The sequence below is a fragment of the Rattus norvegicus genome, chromosome 19 (genome assembly GCF_021556685.1).
Source record: "Rattus norvegicus strain SHRSP/BbbUtx chromosome 19, alternate assembly SHRSP_T2T, whole genome shotgun sequence".
In the NCBI taxonomy this organism is placed as follows: Eukaryota; Metazoa; Chordata; class Mammalia; order Rodentia; family Muridae; genus Rattus; species Rattus norvegicus.
In genome coordinates, this window is record NC_141552.1 from 23573867 (window position 1) to 23591225 (window position 17359).

At 43.7% G+C, this 17359-nt stretch overlaps 1 protein-coding gene across 10 annotated transcripts in view; it reads left to right on the top strand.

The window, feature by feature from the left end:
* The window catches only part of LOC147999163 (uncharacterized), a 142525-nt gene extending 130697 nt beyond the window's left edge, over positions 1–11828 (top strand). For 4 of the 10 annotated variants that reach the window (XM_087596492.1, XM_087596486.1, XM_087596493.1 and 1 more), the window contains 4 exons: positions 9680–9823; positions 10456–10607; positions 11330–11435; positions 11559–11828. In XM_087596492.1, coding sequence (XP_087452618.1) covers positions 9723–9823; positions 10456–10607; positions 11330–11394 — 318 coding nt within the window. In that variant the 5' untranslated portion in view covers positions 9680–9722 and the 3' untranslated portion in view covers positions 11395–11435; positions 11559–11828. Of the gene's footprint in view, positions 1–1691; positions 1809–7260; positions 7418–7857; positions 8561–9679; positions 9824–10455; positions 10608–11329; positions 11436–11558 lie in introns of those variants that run through there. The other 6 variants (XM_087596487.1, XM_087596488.1, XM_087596489.1 and 3 more) reach the window with 5 other exon arrangements.
* Positions 11829–17359: the final 5531 nt, after the last annotated feature.

The following is a 17359-nucleotide window of genomic DNA, read 5'->3' on the forward strand; positions in this document are numbered from 1 at the left end:
GATCCTCTTTCCCTAATCGCCAAGCTTCCAGAGACCAAACTGCCAGCCAAAGTGTATGCAAGGATGCTCTATGGTTCAAAGTGAGGCCTATTGCCCCACCAAATGCAGACCCTAGAGGTGTGAGGTGGGGATGGATATGTGTGGGTGCAGGAGCACTGTCACATAGGCAAAGCTGAGAAGAAAAGGGATGTAAGGTTTGATGAGGGGAGTGTGGAAAGTAGGACAATATTGGAAATGTAAATAAATAAAATAACCGATTAATAAAAAATAGCCAAAAACAAAATAACAAGTAAAAAGGTAAATAAAAATTAAACCAAACCAACCAAACAAACAAACAAAAACCCCTGTAGTGTATTGGCCTAATGCTGCTTGTATTTTAATGCTAATTTGTAGAACTCAAGACTGGTTAACCCCAAAAATCTGACCCTGCTCCCAGTTAACTGTGATTATAAAGGAGCCAATAGCCAACAGCTGCACAGCAGAGAGATGGGGGATGTAAGCTTTGAGGGCTTTGCTAGAGAGGATCATGAGGAGGGAAGAAGGAGGAAGAAGCTGCCAGAGAATAAAGGAAGAACATGTGTGATGGAGAGGAGAGAGGAAGAGGACAGCAGCCATGGTTAAGGGAGAGGAGAGTCTGGTCCTGAGGGCTGTCCAAGGGGAACAAAGAGCAGCCAAGATGCTACACAGTCAGTAAGAGCAGCTCTCAGGCGAGCAGAGATCAGCAGAGACCCCAGACCAACAAGCTACGCAAGCATAACTCCATCCAAACTCCCTCTCAATATCCCATGTCCTCCATGGGCCTGGCCTCAGCCTGTGTCCTGCGTCAGCACATGTGTCTGTCTCAGCGGACATCACTCTGCCCATCAGCCGGAGCCCAAGGAAACAGTGAGAAACTACACAGCCCACCCGAAGGGTTTTTGCTGTGGTTCTATGAAGTCCCAACAAATGCAGCTCAACTACAGAATGCAAGGCAGACCAATGCATGTGTGTCCTTAGTGCAGAACCCTTCATCACGTGTCCTTTCACATGCGTGCTTTAGCAGAACATCCTTTTACCTGTGTCTGCCTCAGTGAAACATTCCTTCACAGATCTGCCTTAGCCATTCACCTGTGTCCACTTCAGGGAACCACTCCTTCAGGTGCCAATTTCTCAAGATTAGCAAACCGCATACAGAACATTCAGAACAAAACAAGATGTGTGGTCAGCATGTCCTTGAGCCAAGTCCCTTCTCCTCCTCAGTGACAGCAGGCATGTTACAGCAACAATATGAAATGGCTGGCAGGCATGGAACAAAATGGCAAAGGTATTCTGGGGGATGTCAGAGCGTACCAGCCAGCAGCTCAACTGAATTTTTAAGTTTTGATGTTACAAGTGAATATACTTGACCTTCAAACGCTGAGAGAGCACATTATAATATGAACTATATAAACTAGGCCAAGACCACCTCTAGGGCAAAGGCCCTCAGCCTGGGGGTCGTGACCCACACAGGGTCTCCTATCGGATAGTTTACACTACAATAAAGATTCATTACAGTAGCAAATTTACAGTTGTGAAGTAGCGACAAAATAATTTTGTATTTGTAGTTGGGATCCCCACAGCATGAGGAACTGTTCTAAAGGGTTGAGGCCATAGGAAGGTTGAGAAACACTGCTCTAGGAAATTATGTTTTCTTTCTCTTTCATATTTTTCAGACAGAATCTCAAACTGTAGCTGAGATTGGCTTGGCTTGGAACACGTGTGTAGTTCATGCTGGCATCAGACTTATGGCAATTCTCCTGCTTCAGCCTCCTACTCAGGAGCCTACCAGGGTGAGATCACAACCACGGGTAATGTGATTGGTGTTCTTGGTTGTCAACTTGAGTGTACCTGGAATTAACTAATGCCAAATGGCTTGACGCCCTGTGAGGGGGATCTCTCTCTCTCTCTCTCTCTCTCTCTCTCTCTCTCTCTCTCTCTCTCTCTCTCTCTCTCTCCTTCCTTCTTTCTGTTTTCCTCTCTTCAACCCCCTCCTCTTGGTCCTCCTCCTCTTCTTTGTTTTTTTTGAGACAGGGTTTCCCTGTGTAGCTCTGGCTGTCCTGGAATTCATTTTGTAGACCAGGCTGGCCTTGAACTCAGAGATCCAACTGCCTCTACCTCCTGGGTGCTGAGGCTAAAGGCATGAGCACCATTGGATTTTTTTTCTTAATTAAATTATTTGAAGCAAGAAGACCTACTTCTAATCCAAATATTTGAGATGAGGAGATAAATCTTTAATTCAGATCTTTTGAGATGGAAAGGCCCACATCTAATCTGGGCCACACCTTCTTTTTTTTTTATTTTTTTCATCTTTATTAATTTGAGTAGTTCTTATTTACATTTCGATTGTTATTCCCCTTCCCGATTTCCGGGCCAACAGACCCCAACCCCTCCCCCTCTCCTTCTGTATGGGTGTTCCCCTCCCCATCCTCCCACCATTACCGCCCTCCCCCGCAACAATCACATTCACTAGGGGTTCAGTCTTGGCAGGACCAAGGGCTTCCACTTTCACTGGTGATCTTACTAGGCTATTCATTGCTACGTATGCAGTTGGAGTCCACCGTCAGTCCATGTATAGTCTTTGGGTAGTGGCTTAGTCCCTGGAAGCTCTGGTTGGTTGGAATTGTTGTTCATATGGGGTCTTAACCCCCTTCAAACTCTTCCAGTCCTTTCTCTGATTACTTCAACGGAGGCCCCGTTCTCAGTTCAGTGGTTTAATGATGGCATTCGGCTACGTATTTGCCGTATTCTGGCTGTGTCTCTCAGGAGAGATCTACATCCACTTCCTGTCGGCTTGCACTTCTTTGCTTCAATCATCTTATCTAATATCTGTATAGGTATGTGCCACATGTGGGGCAGGCTGTGAATGGGTGTTCCTTCTGCCTCTGTTCTAAACTTTGCCTCCCTATTCCCTGCCAAGGGTATTCTTGTTCCCCTTTTAAAGAAGGAGTGAAGCATTCGCATTTTGGTCATCCTTCTTGATTTTCATGTGTTCTGTGCATCTAGGGCAATTCGAGCGTTTGGGCTAATATCCACTTATCAATGAGTGCATACCATGTGTGTTTTTCTGGGATTGGGTTACCTCACTCAGGATGATATTTTCCAGTTCCATCCATTTGCCTATGAATTTCATAAAGTCATTGGTTTTGATAACTAATATTCCATTGTGTAGAAGTACCACATTTTCTGTGTCCATTCCTCTTTTGAAGGGCATCTGGGTTCTTTCCAGCTTCTGGCTATTATAAATAAGGCTGCTATGAACATAGTGGAGCATGTGTCTTTGTTATATGTTGGGGCATCTTTTGGGTATATGCCCAAGAGACGTATAGCTGGGTCCTCAGGCAGTTCAATGTCCAATTTTCTGAGGAATCTCTAGACTGATTTCCAGAATGGTTGTACCAGTCTGCAATCCCACCAACAATGGAGGAGTGTTCCTCTTTCTCTATATCCTCGCCAGCATTTGCTGTCACCTGAGTTTTTGATCTTAGCCATTCTCACTGGTGTGAGGTGAAATCTAAGGGTTGTTTTGATTTGCATTTCCCTTATGACTAAAGATGTTGAACGTTTCTTTAGGTGTTTTTCAGCCATTCGGCATTCCTCAGCTGTGAATTCTTTGTTTAGCTCTGAACCCCATTTTTTTAATCGGGTTATTATTCTCCCTGCGGTCTAACTTCTTGAGTTCTGTGTATATTTTGGATATAAGCCCTCTATCTGTTGTAGGATTGGTAAAGATCTTTACCCAATCTGTTGGTTGTTGTTTGGACCACACCTTCTGCTGGCAGCTTACATCAAGGACATGGAAGAAGGAAGTTTGCTTTATTAATTTGCCTACTTCTTCAGGATTCCTGCATGTACTGAAGAGCAGCTGAAATATCCAGCCTTATGGACAAATCCGTTGGGGTTCAGGAGTTGCCCCATAAACCACACAAACTCTGACCTTACTTAGAGAGGGATGGTTTTTTGAATGCCCACCCTAAGACTGATCATCAGAGACGTAGCTGAGAATTTGTCAGGCTAGGACCCTGGACATTTTTCTATGTCAGTTTATGAAGACTAAACTGTGAGGTCATAGGCAGATGCTGGAAGGGCTGTCTAGTTGTCAGCACTGACTCAAGCCATTTTAGACAACAAAGGTTCATACTGACTTTTTATCTGTTTAAAGATTTATTTATTTACATATAAGTATACTGTAGCTGTCTTCAGACACACCAGAAGAGGACATCAGGTCTCATTACAGATGGTTGTGAGCCACCATGTGGTTGCTGGGATTTGAACTCAGGACCTCTGGAAGAGCAGTCAGTGTTCTTAACCATGGAGCCATCTCTGCAGGCCTCATATTGACCTTTAATTTTATTGGTCCTACATGAAGCTTATACTTATGTAATTTAAGATTAAGAAACCTCACAACATAAACAACTTCCTCCCAGTGGTTTGGGAACGGGTGGGTGGGGGAGCACCCTCGAGGGTGCTGGGGAAAGGGGTGGAATGCAGGGTTTTTGGAGGGGAAACTGGAAAGGGGGTTAACATTTGAAACATAAATAAACAAAATAACCAATAAGAAAAACATACACAAGTTATGTGATCATGCCTGACCCTGCTGTGAGTTAAATTATTTTCAGACAACAATGATAGGCGACATATTACAGCAAGAATATGAACTATCTGGCAGGCATGGAACAAAATGGCTACAGCTATGCTTTGGGAATTGGCTTCAACAGGGGTAACTACTGTGTTTTAGACCTTCCATTCCTTGTTGAATTAGCTGTACCACAGCCTATAAGCCATTCTAATAAATTTTCTTTCTCTATATACAGAGTCATTCTAGGAGGGATGATTGGTTATGTATTATTAAATGTAATGCTGATCATGAAACCCCACCACTTCCAAAGCAATATGCAAGTGTAAGTAAGTTACTGAACAATTGAACAGAAATTAAAATTTACTGCATTTATTGCGTGTGTCAGCAGGCATAGGGAACACCTGGCTGCTTACATCTCTTGGTCACTATAGAGTAGTGGGAGAACTGAGACCCACTGAGGAGGTCTCTCTCTCTCTCTCTCACTCTCTTTTTTTTTTTTTGGTTCTTTTTTTTTTCTGGAGCTGGGGACCGAACCCAGGGCCTTGCCCAGGGCCTTGCACTTCCTAGGCAAGTGCTAAATCCCCAACCCCCTGAGGAGGTCTCTTAAGCAAAGACCAAACTCCTTGCAGTTACACTGGGTTCCAGGCTTGTTCTCCTGTTTAGGCCTCACTGTGGTCTATGTACACTCAATGCATTCTCCCCATGCAGGTTCACATGGACTGAACTCAGAAAGCTGGGGTTAGGAGAAAGATGTCTGGTTAAATAGTCCACCGGGTTCACATTGTGTCAATGTGATTTAATCTAAGGACAAAGAAGTGGAGTTTCTCTGATGGCTTTCTTCTAAACCCTTGAAAGGATCACTGGGGTTTGACCTCAGTACTTCATACTTCTTGCTGGGTCAGCAACACTCAGGGAAGCTTGAGATTGCCATAGGCACAGTATTAGGCTAGATATACTGAGTAGATGATACTAAGTTGTTCAGATGGTCATACCCATTTGCATGGGTTCTTGATGTGCACCTAAGGAAAGAGAGATTAATGTCCTGAGAATAGGAAGATCATTTCCAGTTCTTTTCTATCATTCCAGATTGAAAGACTGGTAGGGAGAGAATGGTAAATAATCAAGAATTCACAGATGATGCTTTGAATGCAGGGTGGGTTTCTGTGCTGGTTTTAGACAGGGTCTCAAGTATCACATGTTGCCCTCTACATGGCTGGCTAGGTTCACTTTGAGCTCAGATGAACCTCCTTCCACTTTCCAATAAATAGGCTTACAAGAGTGGCCTCCAAGGACTGTGAGGACAGCATTAGCCTTTGACAGTTGAGGTGTGCAACCCACAACTATAGTTTTAGCAACCTTTTTTCATGTCTACCAGCTATTTCAGATTGTTGCTGTTCTATGCCTGACAATCAAGGACGCAGAAAAATAACCAGATAGAGAGCAAGGACATGGTGATCACATCCTTGCCTCTTCTGTACGTTCTGGATGAGGTTTGTTAAAATTCCAATATTGAAAAAAGCTTTATATAGGGCCCATCACATTAAGGGTCACTGTGCACTGTTCTATCTAAAATGGTCTAATCAGAACTGACTAACATATAACACTTCCTGCAGTCCTCATATGAGAAGCTTGAGCTTTTTGCTTTGACTTTTTCTTTTCTCTTTCCTTCTTATTTTTTGCTATATAAGTTGAGAGAAAGATAGTTAGGGCCATGAATTTGCCCCCAAAATTTGAACTACGGATGTGATCAATCAGTGTTAATGTGTAAATTCTATACAGTATTCATTTTTTATTATGATAGATGCTTTTGTGTTTGGTGTGGTGGCTATTTCCCAGTGTACAGGTGCTGGGACCTTACTCTATCCACTTAATGATGTTTATAGCTTCATTTTAGACGTTTATGTGCACCCCCTATATCTCTTGACTATTTTATTTTTCTGACAGAAGCTCTTGGTATATCTTACTCAGGCTTGTGAGCAGTGCTCCTTTGGCGACATTGGTGCAGAGAGGAGAACCCCACAAGCAGAATGAGGTTCCCTTCACTGGTGGCTCCAATTTGCACTTTCCTCTGCCAACTGGTCTCCACACTTTGCCTAGCACTTTAAAGACATCAACTCTTTCTCCTAAGGAATTTCTTGGCAATTGTCGATTGCTAAGCACATGACTTCATGAGTGTTCCCCTAACACACACCCATGTTGTAAACTACCATGCAGACTATTTCTTGATGTGATATAAAGCACCTGTACAGAATGAGACAGGAGAACTTTTGACTGCATATTCAAGCTGGTGTGAAATCTCAGGAAGTTTTAATGGCTAACATTGGTGAATGAGGACAGTTTGAGTTAGGATGAGACATTTTTGGGCAAGATATGAAAAGAAACATTCATTTAGATGCATAGGAATTACTAAGGTTTTTTATAATCAAGCCTTGAGGAAAATTTGGCTTTGGAAGCAGGAGATGCTCAGTGGCTCTCCCCAGGAAAGTCTCCTGGAAAGGGCACATCTGCTTATGCTCAGTACAGGGAGATTATTATCAGGGAGGCAAAGTCTGCTCCCCGTGACATCAGCTGTCCCTTCTATGACACTCTATTGTCTCCTAGAGAGTTCTGGCATCCTCTGTGATGTCACCAGTGTTGGAGTGACAACCAGTGCCCTAGTTTCTCTCAGACTGAGTCTGGTGGTTACACCCTAAGACATGTTTTCCTGTCTTCACAACCGTTTTGGGAGGGGGAACGTTGATTGTGGAGAGACTAGAGTGAAGGAGTCTAGCCTTTCGTCTCAAATTAATGATGGACAAAGACAGCACTTCTGGGGAATGTTGAGTAAGTTCTGGGCAGTATATTTTGAGCTTCCTGTCAGGGGGGCTGCAGGCTTAAGATGACCTTTCTAGCAATGGGCCACAGCAACTGGAGCATCTGAAAAGGAATTGAATTTCCATGAATATCACAATTCCTGAAAGTCAAGGATTTCAGAACTTTAGATTCTCTATCCCCACTGGGAGGATATGGTTAGGCAAATGCTATTACACTGTGAACTTCTGGCCTTTACTTTTCAGTTCATTTGGTATGTTACATTGATATAAAAACACAATCAGGAGTCATGGAGGGTCCACTTTTTCTGAGTTTAGACAGGGCAGCAATGTACTTCACTATCATTGCTTCTTTAAATACAGTGGATATCTGACAGTAGGAACAGGGGGAGAATTGTGCTCCAGGCAATAACCTTATGTTCTTAGACCTTCTCTGATTTCTTCTAATTGCAGGGTCAACGTTAGCTTTCTATATTAGAGATGTGTGTTACAAACATGTTTCTACAATACCAAAACTATTTGGAACGTGTAGACCAAGATTCAGCCTGTAACCTATGGGTACTTCTGGGGCATTGGGTATTTCAAATAGGGGAATTGATAAGTCTGTTGACCATGTCCTCCCTGGAAATGCATTTTAATCCAAAGTTGTTGGCCTAGAGTATCAGGGTAGGACATCTGAGTGTCTCCAATCACTCAAGTCTTGGATGGTGAATTTATCATCTGAGTTCTGAAACCACAGGGGTGAGGAAACCAAGCTGTACCCTGTTCAGCTGATAATAATCCTGGAGTAGCCATCTCCGTCGTCCATGTAAGCACGTGATATCCGGCATAGGGAACACCTGGCTGCTTACATCTCTTGGTCTCTATAGAGTAGTGGGAGAACTGAGATCCACTGAGGAGGCCTCTTAAGCATAGACCAATCGCCTAGCCGTGACACTGGGTTCCAGGCTTGTTCTCCTGTTTAGGCCTCACTGTGGTCTATGAACACTCTATGCATTGGGCCAAGAAGGAAAAGGAGAGGCTGATTGAAGAGCTGCAGCTCATTACCGAGGAGAGAAATGACCTGAGAGATCACCTGAGGTTTCTGACAGAGAGATCCATGAAGAACGGGGATGAATCGCTCCAAATTCTCTTGTTTCATTCCTGGGACTGCAAGGTCACCTTCATCTTATCCTATTAAGGTTTTGGGTTCTAGAAAGCTGTGCCTCCCTAACCACCCTGTGCTAAACCTCACATCCCATATAGAGGAGATTCAGAACCTGACCCTGAGGATTGAGATGGAAATTGGACTCATCTGCTTCCATTTATTGAAAAGCAGATCTTGTGGTCTGAATGAAGAATTCAGGGATAAAGTCAGGGAGAGTGAGTTCCCAGTGTGCATTTGCAAAGCCCTTGACAGCTGGTGGCTTTGCAAGATTGTAATTGCAGTGAGTTTATGGTGAGTCTCTATACTTGCTAGGCAGGGGACTGAGTGCTGGAAGATCCAGGCAGCAGCCTGAGGGGCCTGGTCCCAAACTGTTCATCTCAATGCTTGACTAGAAGGTCTCAGGCTCAGGCCTGTTTGTTATTGTCTGTGTGTCTTGCCCTCTGAGACAGCAATGGTGCATGCATTTCTCCTGGTTCTCACAGTGCTCTCTGTTTCCATATTTGTCTTTCTCTGACTCTGTTTACATTTCACTTTTTTGTGGGTGTGTCCTAGTCTGTGAGTCTGTGTGTGCATACATCCAAATGCATATGGACAACTTTTAAATGTTTATATTTCCCTCCACATTGGAATCTAGGGGTCTATGTCTTGGCCTGAGTATTTACTTGTAACACCTTCATGGTGATGTGAATGCCTTGTTCTGGGAGCCCCACTGTCAACAACACAGTTCTTTGTCTATGTGACCACGTTTGTATGTTTATTTTTATTCTTTGTGTAGATTATAATTTTGTGTTGATATAAGGTCTTTTATCAAAACAGGAGAAAAGAAATCACAGGTTTCTGGCTGTGTTGGGGTGGGGAGCATGGAGAGGTGTGGCCTAGGCTCTTGATAGCTCAACTGGCTTGACTGCAGATTTCCTCTTGATTGAACAAAGGGAGCCAGGGAACCCTCCATCTGGATGCTGAGATTCTGGTGTCCTGGACGCAGAAAAACACGTTTCTGAAGCTGAAGAAGATCTAATATGTAGAATTCAGAAGGTGTCCTTCCAGGACTGGGGTAGTACAGGACCCACCCTGAGTTCATATATTCCTAAATGGTGATGTTCATTGGAATCTATCATTTGGGGCCAGGCCACACTTCAGGCCAAATCCATATTATGAAGACCTGGAGAGAATGGAGGAGGCGGTCATGTCAATTCTGCACAACTTAGAGATGGAGAACACTGAGATCCATGAGAACAACCATAAGCTGAAGAAGGAGATTACCTTCTCTAGGTAAGTCCTGGTCAGAAAGGCTATCACCTGTGGAATGGCCATTTCTGATTTCTTTGTTCTGGATTGGACAGTCTTCAGCTATGATTCTATCTCTTGTGCTGTTTATACATCGGTGTGCCAGGGTCATTAGGACTCAGTTTTCAGTTCCACAAAAGACTGTTACTCATCCCAGGATTGTCTAGGCATCTTCAGAAGGCTCTAGATAGAACAGCATTGATTGAAGTCAGCAGAAGGTTATTAGGCTGACCTGGACCTCTGGGGTCACACCAGGTTTTACAAAACTCAGTGTGTGGACCACATGGTTAGCATGACCTTCTCTTGGTTCTACTGACCTCCTTTGAGGGTGTTGGCCCACTGCTAATTTATGTTGCCCCCATGCATTGGGCTTTCATGGATAGATGTAGATCCGTGTTCTTTTTGAGAGATGTGGACACTAATTGTGCTCAGGCCAAACAAACAATTTATTCTTCCCCGAATTAACTCTTTGTGGTTTGTGGAGCAGCCTTATATGTATCAAGATGTATTTTATTATGTCTTCATGGGTATCTGGGAACTGGTAGAGTTAGTGGGACTTGGGAGTAGGAATGGGAGAAAGGGGCAGCATGATCTTACTATGCAGACTGTATTTCCAGAAACCTGCTCAGCCAGCTCCTGATGGAGAACACATGCAGGAAGAAGTTGGTCCCACTGAAGCAGGGGAGCAGGGAGGGACATCTTGAGTGTGCACTGAACCAGAAATATTTGGTTGACTTCAACAAGAAAGATAAAGACCCAGCATCATCTGGTAGGGACGAGCAGCTGTGTTAGCTTAACAATATCTGATAAAATTTGCCAATTTCATACATCTGTGCTTTCTCCTACCACCTTTCTAATTTACACTCCCAACCAGCCAACCCCCTCATGCAATGGAATTGTTCATTGCTCGGCCTATGCACAAGTATTTTGGGAAGTTAAACACTTTGCAGAAACTGAATTATTTTGCAAGTATATTTTGCTGCTCTTTTTGAAGGTGCAGTCTAGAAATGGTGACAGATGAATAACATACCTCATTATTGCATATCCATGTGATAGATTGGATCCTATGTAGAGTTTTGAACAAGTTCGTGGTTCTTTGACAAATGACACTCTGTGGTCATGTGACTTCTTGTGTAGGAAGCACCTTTCCGGGATAAGAACCAAGTGCAAATGTCAAATTAGTACTTGTCATTGGCTTTAACCTTGGTGACATATGGACATCTCCTTTCTTCCTGCAACCCAATGAGGTCTCTACCCATTGCCCTGTTCTTGGTTCGCACTGGTATAAGTCTGGGTCCCAGATTGGCAGCCCACATTATTTTGAGGCTCTCTGGAGATTTTGCCTTGCCTGCAGAGTTAGCAACAATGATATCAGTTAAAAGGTCCATGTCGACTGTCCAATAGAACTGAGGTGGTAGAAGGCAGCATTCTGACAGCTGGCTTGCATTTCCCCACAAAATCAGTATCTTAAAAACTGCGTTCCTCTCCCAGGTCTCAGAAAGTGCAAGAGAGCTGGAATTGGACACACCCCAGTAAGAGAGCTTCCTGAAGAATAAGTTGCTTTCTCAGGAGTCCCTGATGTCTAACATCCTGAATGGTAACAACATTTTTTGGATGAGTATTCTTCATCAGAGTTAATTTGAAATTTCTTAGAGACCGTAAATTTATATAACACCAAGCCAGCCTGACTGATTGAGATCTTACTCACTTTCTTCTTCAGAAAACACCACTTGAGTGACACCTTGGGAGACCGCCTTTCATTACGTGTGCTAGAGGAGACACAGCAATACATCTGTGCTTCTACATGTTCGTTAAAAATATGCAGTTTAGAAATATTTTTGTTATGATTTTAATTGAAGTTTTTTTGTTGTTTCCTATTTATATGTTCTTGTTACTATTTTTCACTTTCAAATATTTTTAAATATTTTTATTCATTTTAATCCTGTTTTGTTATAAAAATGTATTCGTTATGAATAAAAATTGAATTCTATCTCTTGACTCTTAAGACCATCATTCTTACTCAAGGGTTCTGTCCGCTCCTGTGGACTTAGAACTTACAGATAGAGATGTATCTCTGCATGTTCCATGGAGCCTGGGCTAATAAGTGAATTCAAAGTCACCAAGGGGTACCCAGTGTGACAGTGTCTCTTGTGTGGATAATGTGGCTGTTTCTCCGACACATACTTTGTGATGTAATCACTGACATGCTTTACCCAATTGTTAGGGTCCATGTGGTTCTTCTGAGAGAGCAGCAGATGCTCTACCCTGTGAGTCATCACCACAGCTCCTGCAGGTGGCTTCTGTTATTCCACAGGAGGTGCTGTATTAGTTGGACAGGATCACCTCCAATTAAATAGAGAGATCTCAGGAGATGTGTGTTCACAGGTAACTTACTGAGCCGTGCGTGCTCAACGTGTTAGGTTGCCAGGCATCCCTACAGGGCTCTGGTGTTCCCACTGCTCATTGTGGGTCAGCATCATCATCCAGCATCACTTAGTGTCCATATTAGAGCAGATCTTTCACCTATTATCAGTGATGACCACATGTATTATGCACATCTGACAAAATACAGAATAGAAACTAGCTTCCTGTAGGCCAGATTGGCATAATGAGTTTTTTGATTGTTAGCAAGAAAATTATCTTAATCTAAGCAGTTTAGGGAGGAACCTCAAGAGCATCCATAATGAATGTAGCCTGCAGCTGTGAACACAGGTTTCTTTTGGAGAGCAGGCCTGTGCAAGCCCAGAACCTAGGTGGGACAGTTCAAGCTAACCTTTTTCCATGGCCAATCTGGGATCGTATTGAGAATGTATTTTTTCCAGGTGGCTGATTTCCAATTTATGGAATTGAACTAACTTACTGAGAGTGGAGATGACTCAGAGAGTTAAAGTACAGAAGGAATAATCCAGAATATCCACAAAGCTTGCTGTCACCCCAGGGCTTTTAAAAGCTCAGCAGCTAGAGAAGCAATGTAGTATTTGGTTACTCTCATGCTTAGGTCTAGTCATTCATCATAAGCTGAACATGACACAAAAAGTGTCATCTGTGTCACAATAGAAACTAGTTGTAACTAGATTCACACCACACTATCACATCACTACTGTATTTGAGGTTCTCAGTTACTATCTAAGAACCTGGAAGAGGCCTGGGTCTTGCTACACAAACTCATAATTTACGTCTTCATGACACTGTGTGCTTTGTTCTGTTAATGCTACCATTGGCATACAATACCTTGGATACTTTGTGCTGACATCTGTGACATGAGACAATAGTTCATGTCATGTCTAACCTGAATAAACTGTCCTTAGAGTACAGTGTTTTATGAGGTGCCTTCTTCTCCTATGAGATAGCAAAACATTTCCAGTCTTCAGTCAAGTCTGTCAGTCATTGTCCAGTGCCTGTCTTGAGAAGTTCACCTTTTCAGTTGAGAGTCTTCATCCAGGCTGCTCTGTAATTCTGTAGAAGATTAATAGGTTCCAGCCCTAGGATTTAATTCAGTGTGACTGCACTTGCCGAACATGCTCAAAGCCCTGTGTTCCACCCTAACCCTATGTGCTTTAGAGAAAGAAAATAAAGAACCACATTGCACTTGAAGTTTCTCCTCCAACAGAAGGAGAGCCTGCACAGGGCCTTTAAGTAACTCTAAGCCCCAGCTTCCCCACAGCTCCCTCCATCAATTCCATGATTGTTGTGTTTTCATTACTGCTCACTTTCTTCTTTGTGTGCAAAGAATGTGCACCATGTCAGAAAAGTGTGTGTGTGTGTGTGTGTGTGTGTGTGTGTGTGTAGTTCCTAATGAAAACTGTCAAATTACATGCAGACATATGCTAATACTGTCCCATGGCACCTTGCAGGGAACACTGAAATGGTGGGCTACTTTACGACAGCCTAAAACGTGCTGTGCATTGTTTTCAGTAAGGTTTTGACGTCATCACCACTATAGAGAGCAGAAAAAGCTTCAGTAGTTATATGTTGCTCTTACCAAGATGAGGCCAAACCTGATCCCATAGAATGTCAGGTAGGATTTGATGGCAGGAAATTAATTCAGGGCTCAAATCAAATTAGTCAGTTACAAACAAAGTGAAAAATACAAAGAGAGAAGGGAAGCAAGGTCTGTGGTTTGGGTTTTTTTGTTTGTTTGTTTTGTTGTTTGTTTCTTTTTTTGTATTTTTGTTGAGAAGATCCACCACATAGGCAACACCTCCACAAACAAACTGCACACCATAGACAATACTTAAGTTGACACAATTAGAAATGGAAAGAGGGATCTAACAATAGACAATGAACAAATTCAACAAACATTAGGTCTTATCTCAGAGGCCTTTACTCAAGAAAACTGAAAATCTATTTGATATTGGTATTTTCTAGACAGATAACAATTACCAACATAAACACAGATCTGGGAAGGTACATGGATAATTCTCAGAAGAAAATAGATACAGTCAGTATAGCTTGCCCCTCCCAAAATTAAAAAGCGAAATCTCAGGCCATATGGCTATAATGCAAAATCCTATCAGACTTTTAATGAAGACCTAATAACAACAGTGCTTCAATTATTCCACTATATTGAAAGAGAAGGAACATTGTCAAACTCCTTCTCTGATGTCATAATCAACCTGGTGTCTAAACCACACAAGGAGCTCCCTACAGAGAGTGTAAGCCAACCAGGGGGCCAAGGTGGAGTGCTCATGGTGGGAGGGACTAGCAGAGGTGCTATGGCCTTGGTGTGCACAGGCTTAGGGCTGGGGCAGGGTGCATGGTGAGTGTCTGTGGCCACTTGAGCTGGGTCCCAGTGGGTGCCAAGGGAGGTCACAGGCCAGTTGTGCATCTTCTACCTGTCTGCGGGGCTTCTGGCCCAGCCAAGCACAGCCTTCATCCTGGACATCCACAAGGACAATGACATCAGGAAATGGGGGGATCTCCTGAGCCTCTCTGGCTTCTTTGGCCCTGCACTTGCAGTTGCAGTCAGAGGAAAAGCAGCTGTGAGTTCCCCAACTCTTCCCAACCTCTCAGGTCTCCATGCTTTCCCACTCCAGAGAGGAGGAGGGCAGGGATCCGTCTGCTGCTGCCTGTTCCATGGACCCAAAGCCTAACTTTTGTCTGGAGGTCACTGCTTGCCCCTGACCATGAACTTGCCCCTCCCCGTACCCCTGACCCTGCCTCTGCCCTAGGCACCTAGGGGAAGTGAGGAGAGCCTAAGGGACAGACCCCAGGCCAGGACCCCCAGAGGCTTGTGTCTCCCTTTTCCTAGAACTGTTATCCTCAATTCTCCACACTGAGTTTCCTTTGGAAGGAACTGGCAGGTGGAGGGCTTTGCTGAGGCTGGGATAGTGGTGGGACTTATGATTGAGGGAAGTCTTTCAGGGAGATGGAGGCCTTTCTCAAACTCTCTGAAATCAGGTACCCTCCCTGGTTTGAGAGCCCTGGGAAAGTTGGGAAGCTACTTTTCCCTGTCTTGTGTGACTTTCCCTGCAGGGTGGGCTCTCCTGCAGGAGACACTTTCACAGGCTTCTTTAAAAGCACCTTTTCCTCAGATCCAGATCAGCTGTGAAAACAGGCTTCTCCTTGTCAGGGTGAGAGCTCCCCCTCCCAGCTCAGAGCTACAACTCCATAGGATCCTCCAGTAACAATGCTGGGTGGGTCCCATGGAGGAGTTAGAGCAAAGTGCCCCTTCTGAGAGTTGACTTCTGAGAAGAACAGACCTGAGAGAACAGAGTGCATCCCAGGGGAAAAAAGAGGCCTGAATGATTTTAAATTGGAGAAAAACCCCATATCCACCATCTAACAACTTTAGGGTTTGTGCATGTGTGGACTTCAGAACCTTAAGGTCAGATTTTCTGATAACAGCTGTTAGGTGAAGCTGAAGTCTGCAGTGGGTGGGATTGTCCCAGGCAGGGAGGAGATCTGACTCTGCAGGCCTGGCCAGCTTCTTCATTCTCCTGAAACTAACTGTTGGTCAGCTGTAAATCTGAAGTGAGAGTTGGTTTTTGTCAACTCAAATGGATGACATTTCAAGTCTCACACATTATGTGAGAGAGACACATTTACCCACGGGTGATTTGAACTTACTTCTATAGAAGTGACTTGGAGCCAACAGAGGGAAAACATTCTTGCCTTTAGCATTCTGTCTGTATTAGAGACTACAGGGACTGGCTTCCTGGACAGACATAGCCAAGCAGACACACCGTGTAATGGGGGGAAACTGAGGTAAGAAATGTCCTGGGGACAGTGATTTCAGATTGTGCCTTTACCCAGGAATCTCTGTTGCCATTAAGGCAAGCGACCTTGGGTCTCCTAACTTGTCACTACGTCAGGGTGTCTCTGCTCTTACACCTGTGTCAGGATCTTCTTAGATGAAGGCCTCTCTTAAAAAAAAAAATGTATATAATGCAATGTTTCTCAAACTCTGGGCCACGACCACTCACAAAGAATGTATATCAGATACCTTGCACATTATGACTTATAAGAGTAGCAATATTAGTTATGAAGTAGTACTGAAATAATTTTATGGTGGGAGTCATCACAGCATGAAGCGCTGTATTACAGGTGTGCAGCACTAGGAGTGTTGAGAACCACTGCCATAGAAGCTGACAGATGGGAGCAGACCAGAAAATATACCTCCATTCACATAACAATTAAAACCCTAAATGCACAGATCAAAGAAAGAATATTAAAAGGGGTAAGGCATAAATATGCAGTAACAAATTAATTCAGACCTATCTGAATTACACCAGACTTCTCTTTTTTTTTTTATTAACTTGAGTATTTCTTATGTATACTTCGAGTGTTTCCGGGCAAACATCCCCCTCCCCCTCCCCTTCTTTATGGGTGTTCCCCTCCCCATCCTCCCCCCCTTGCCGCCCTCCCCCCAACAATCTAGTTCACTGGAGGTTCAGTCTTAGCAGGACCCAGGGCTTCCCCTTCCTTGGTGCTCTTACTAGGATATTCATTGCTACCTATGAGGTCAGAGTCCAGGGTCAGTCCATGTATAGTCATTAGGTAGTGGCTTAGGCCCTGGAAGCTCTGGTTGCTTGGCATTGTTGTTCATAAGGGGTCTCGAGTCCCTTCAAGCTCTTCCAGTTCTTTCTCTGATTCCTTCAACGGGGGTCCTATTCTCAGTTCAGTGGTTTGCTACTGGCATACGCCTCTGCGTTTGCTGTATTCTGGCTGTGTCTCTCGGGAGAGATATACATCCGGCTCCTGTCAGCCTGCACTTCTTTGCTTCATCCATCTTGTCTAATTGGATGGCTGTATATGTATGGGCCACATGTGGGGCAGGCTCTGAATGGGTGTTACTTCAGTCTCTGTTTTAATCTTTGCCTCTCTATTCCCTGCCAAGGGTATTCTTGTTCCCCTTTTAAAGAAGGAGTGAAGCATTCACATTTTGATCATCCGTCTTGAGTTTCATTTGTTCTAGGCATCTAGGGTAATTCAAGCATTTGGGCTAATAGCCACTTATCAATGAGTGCATACCATGTGTGTTTTTCTGTGATTGGGTTACCTCACTCAGGATAATATTTT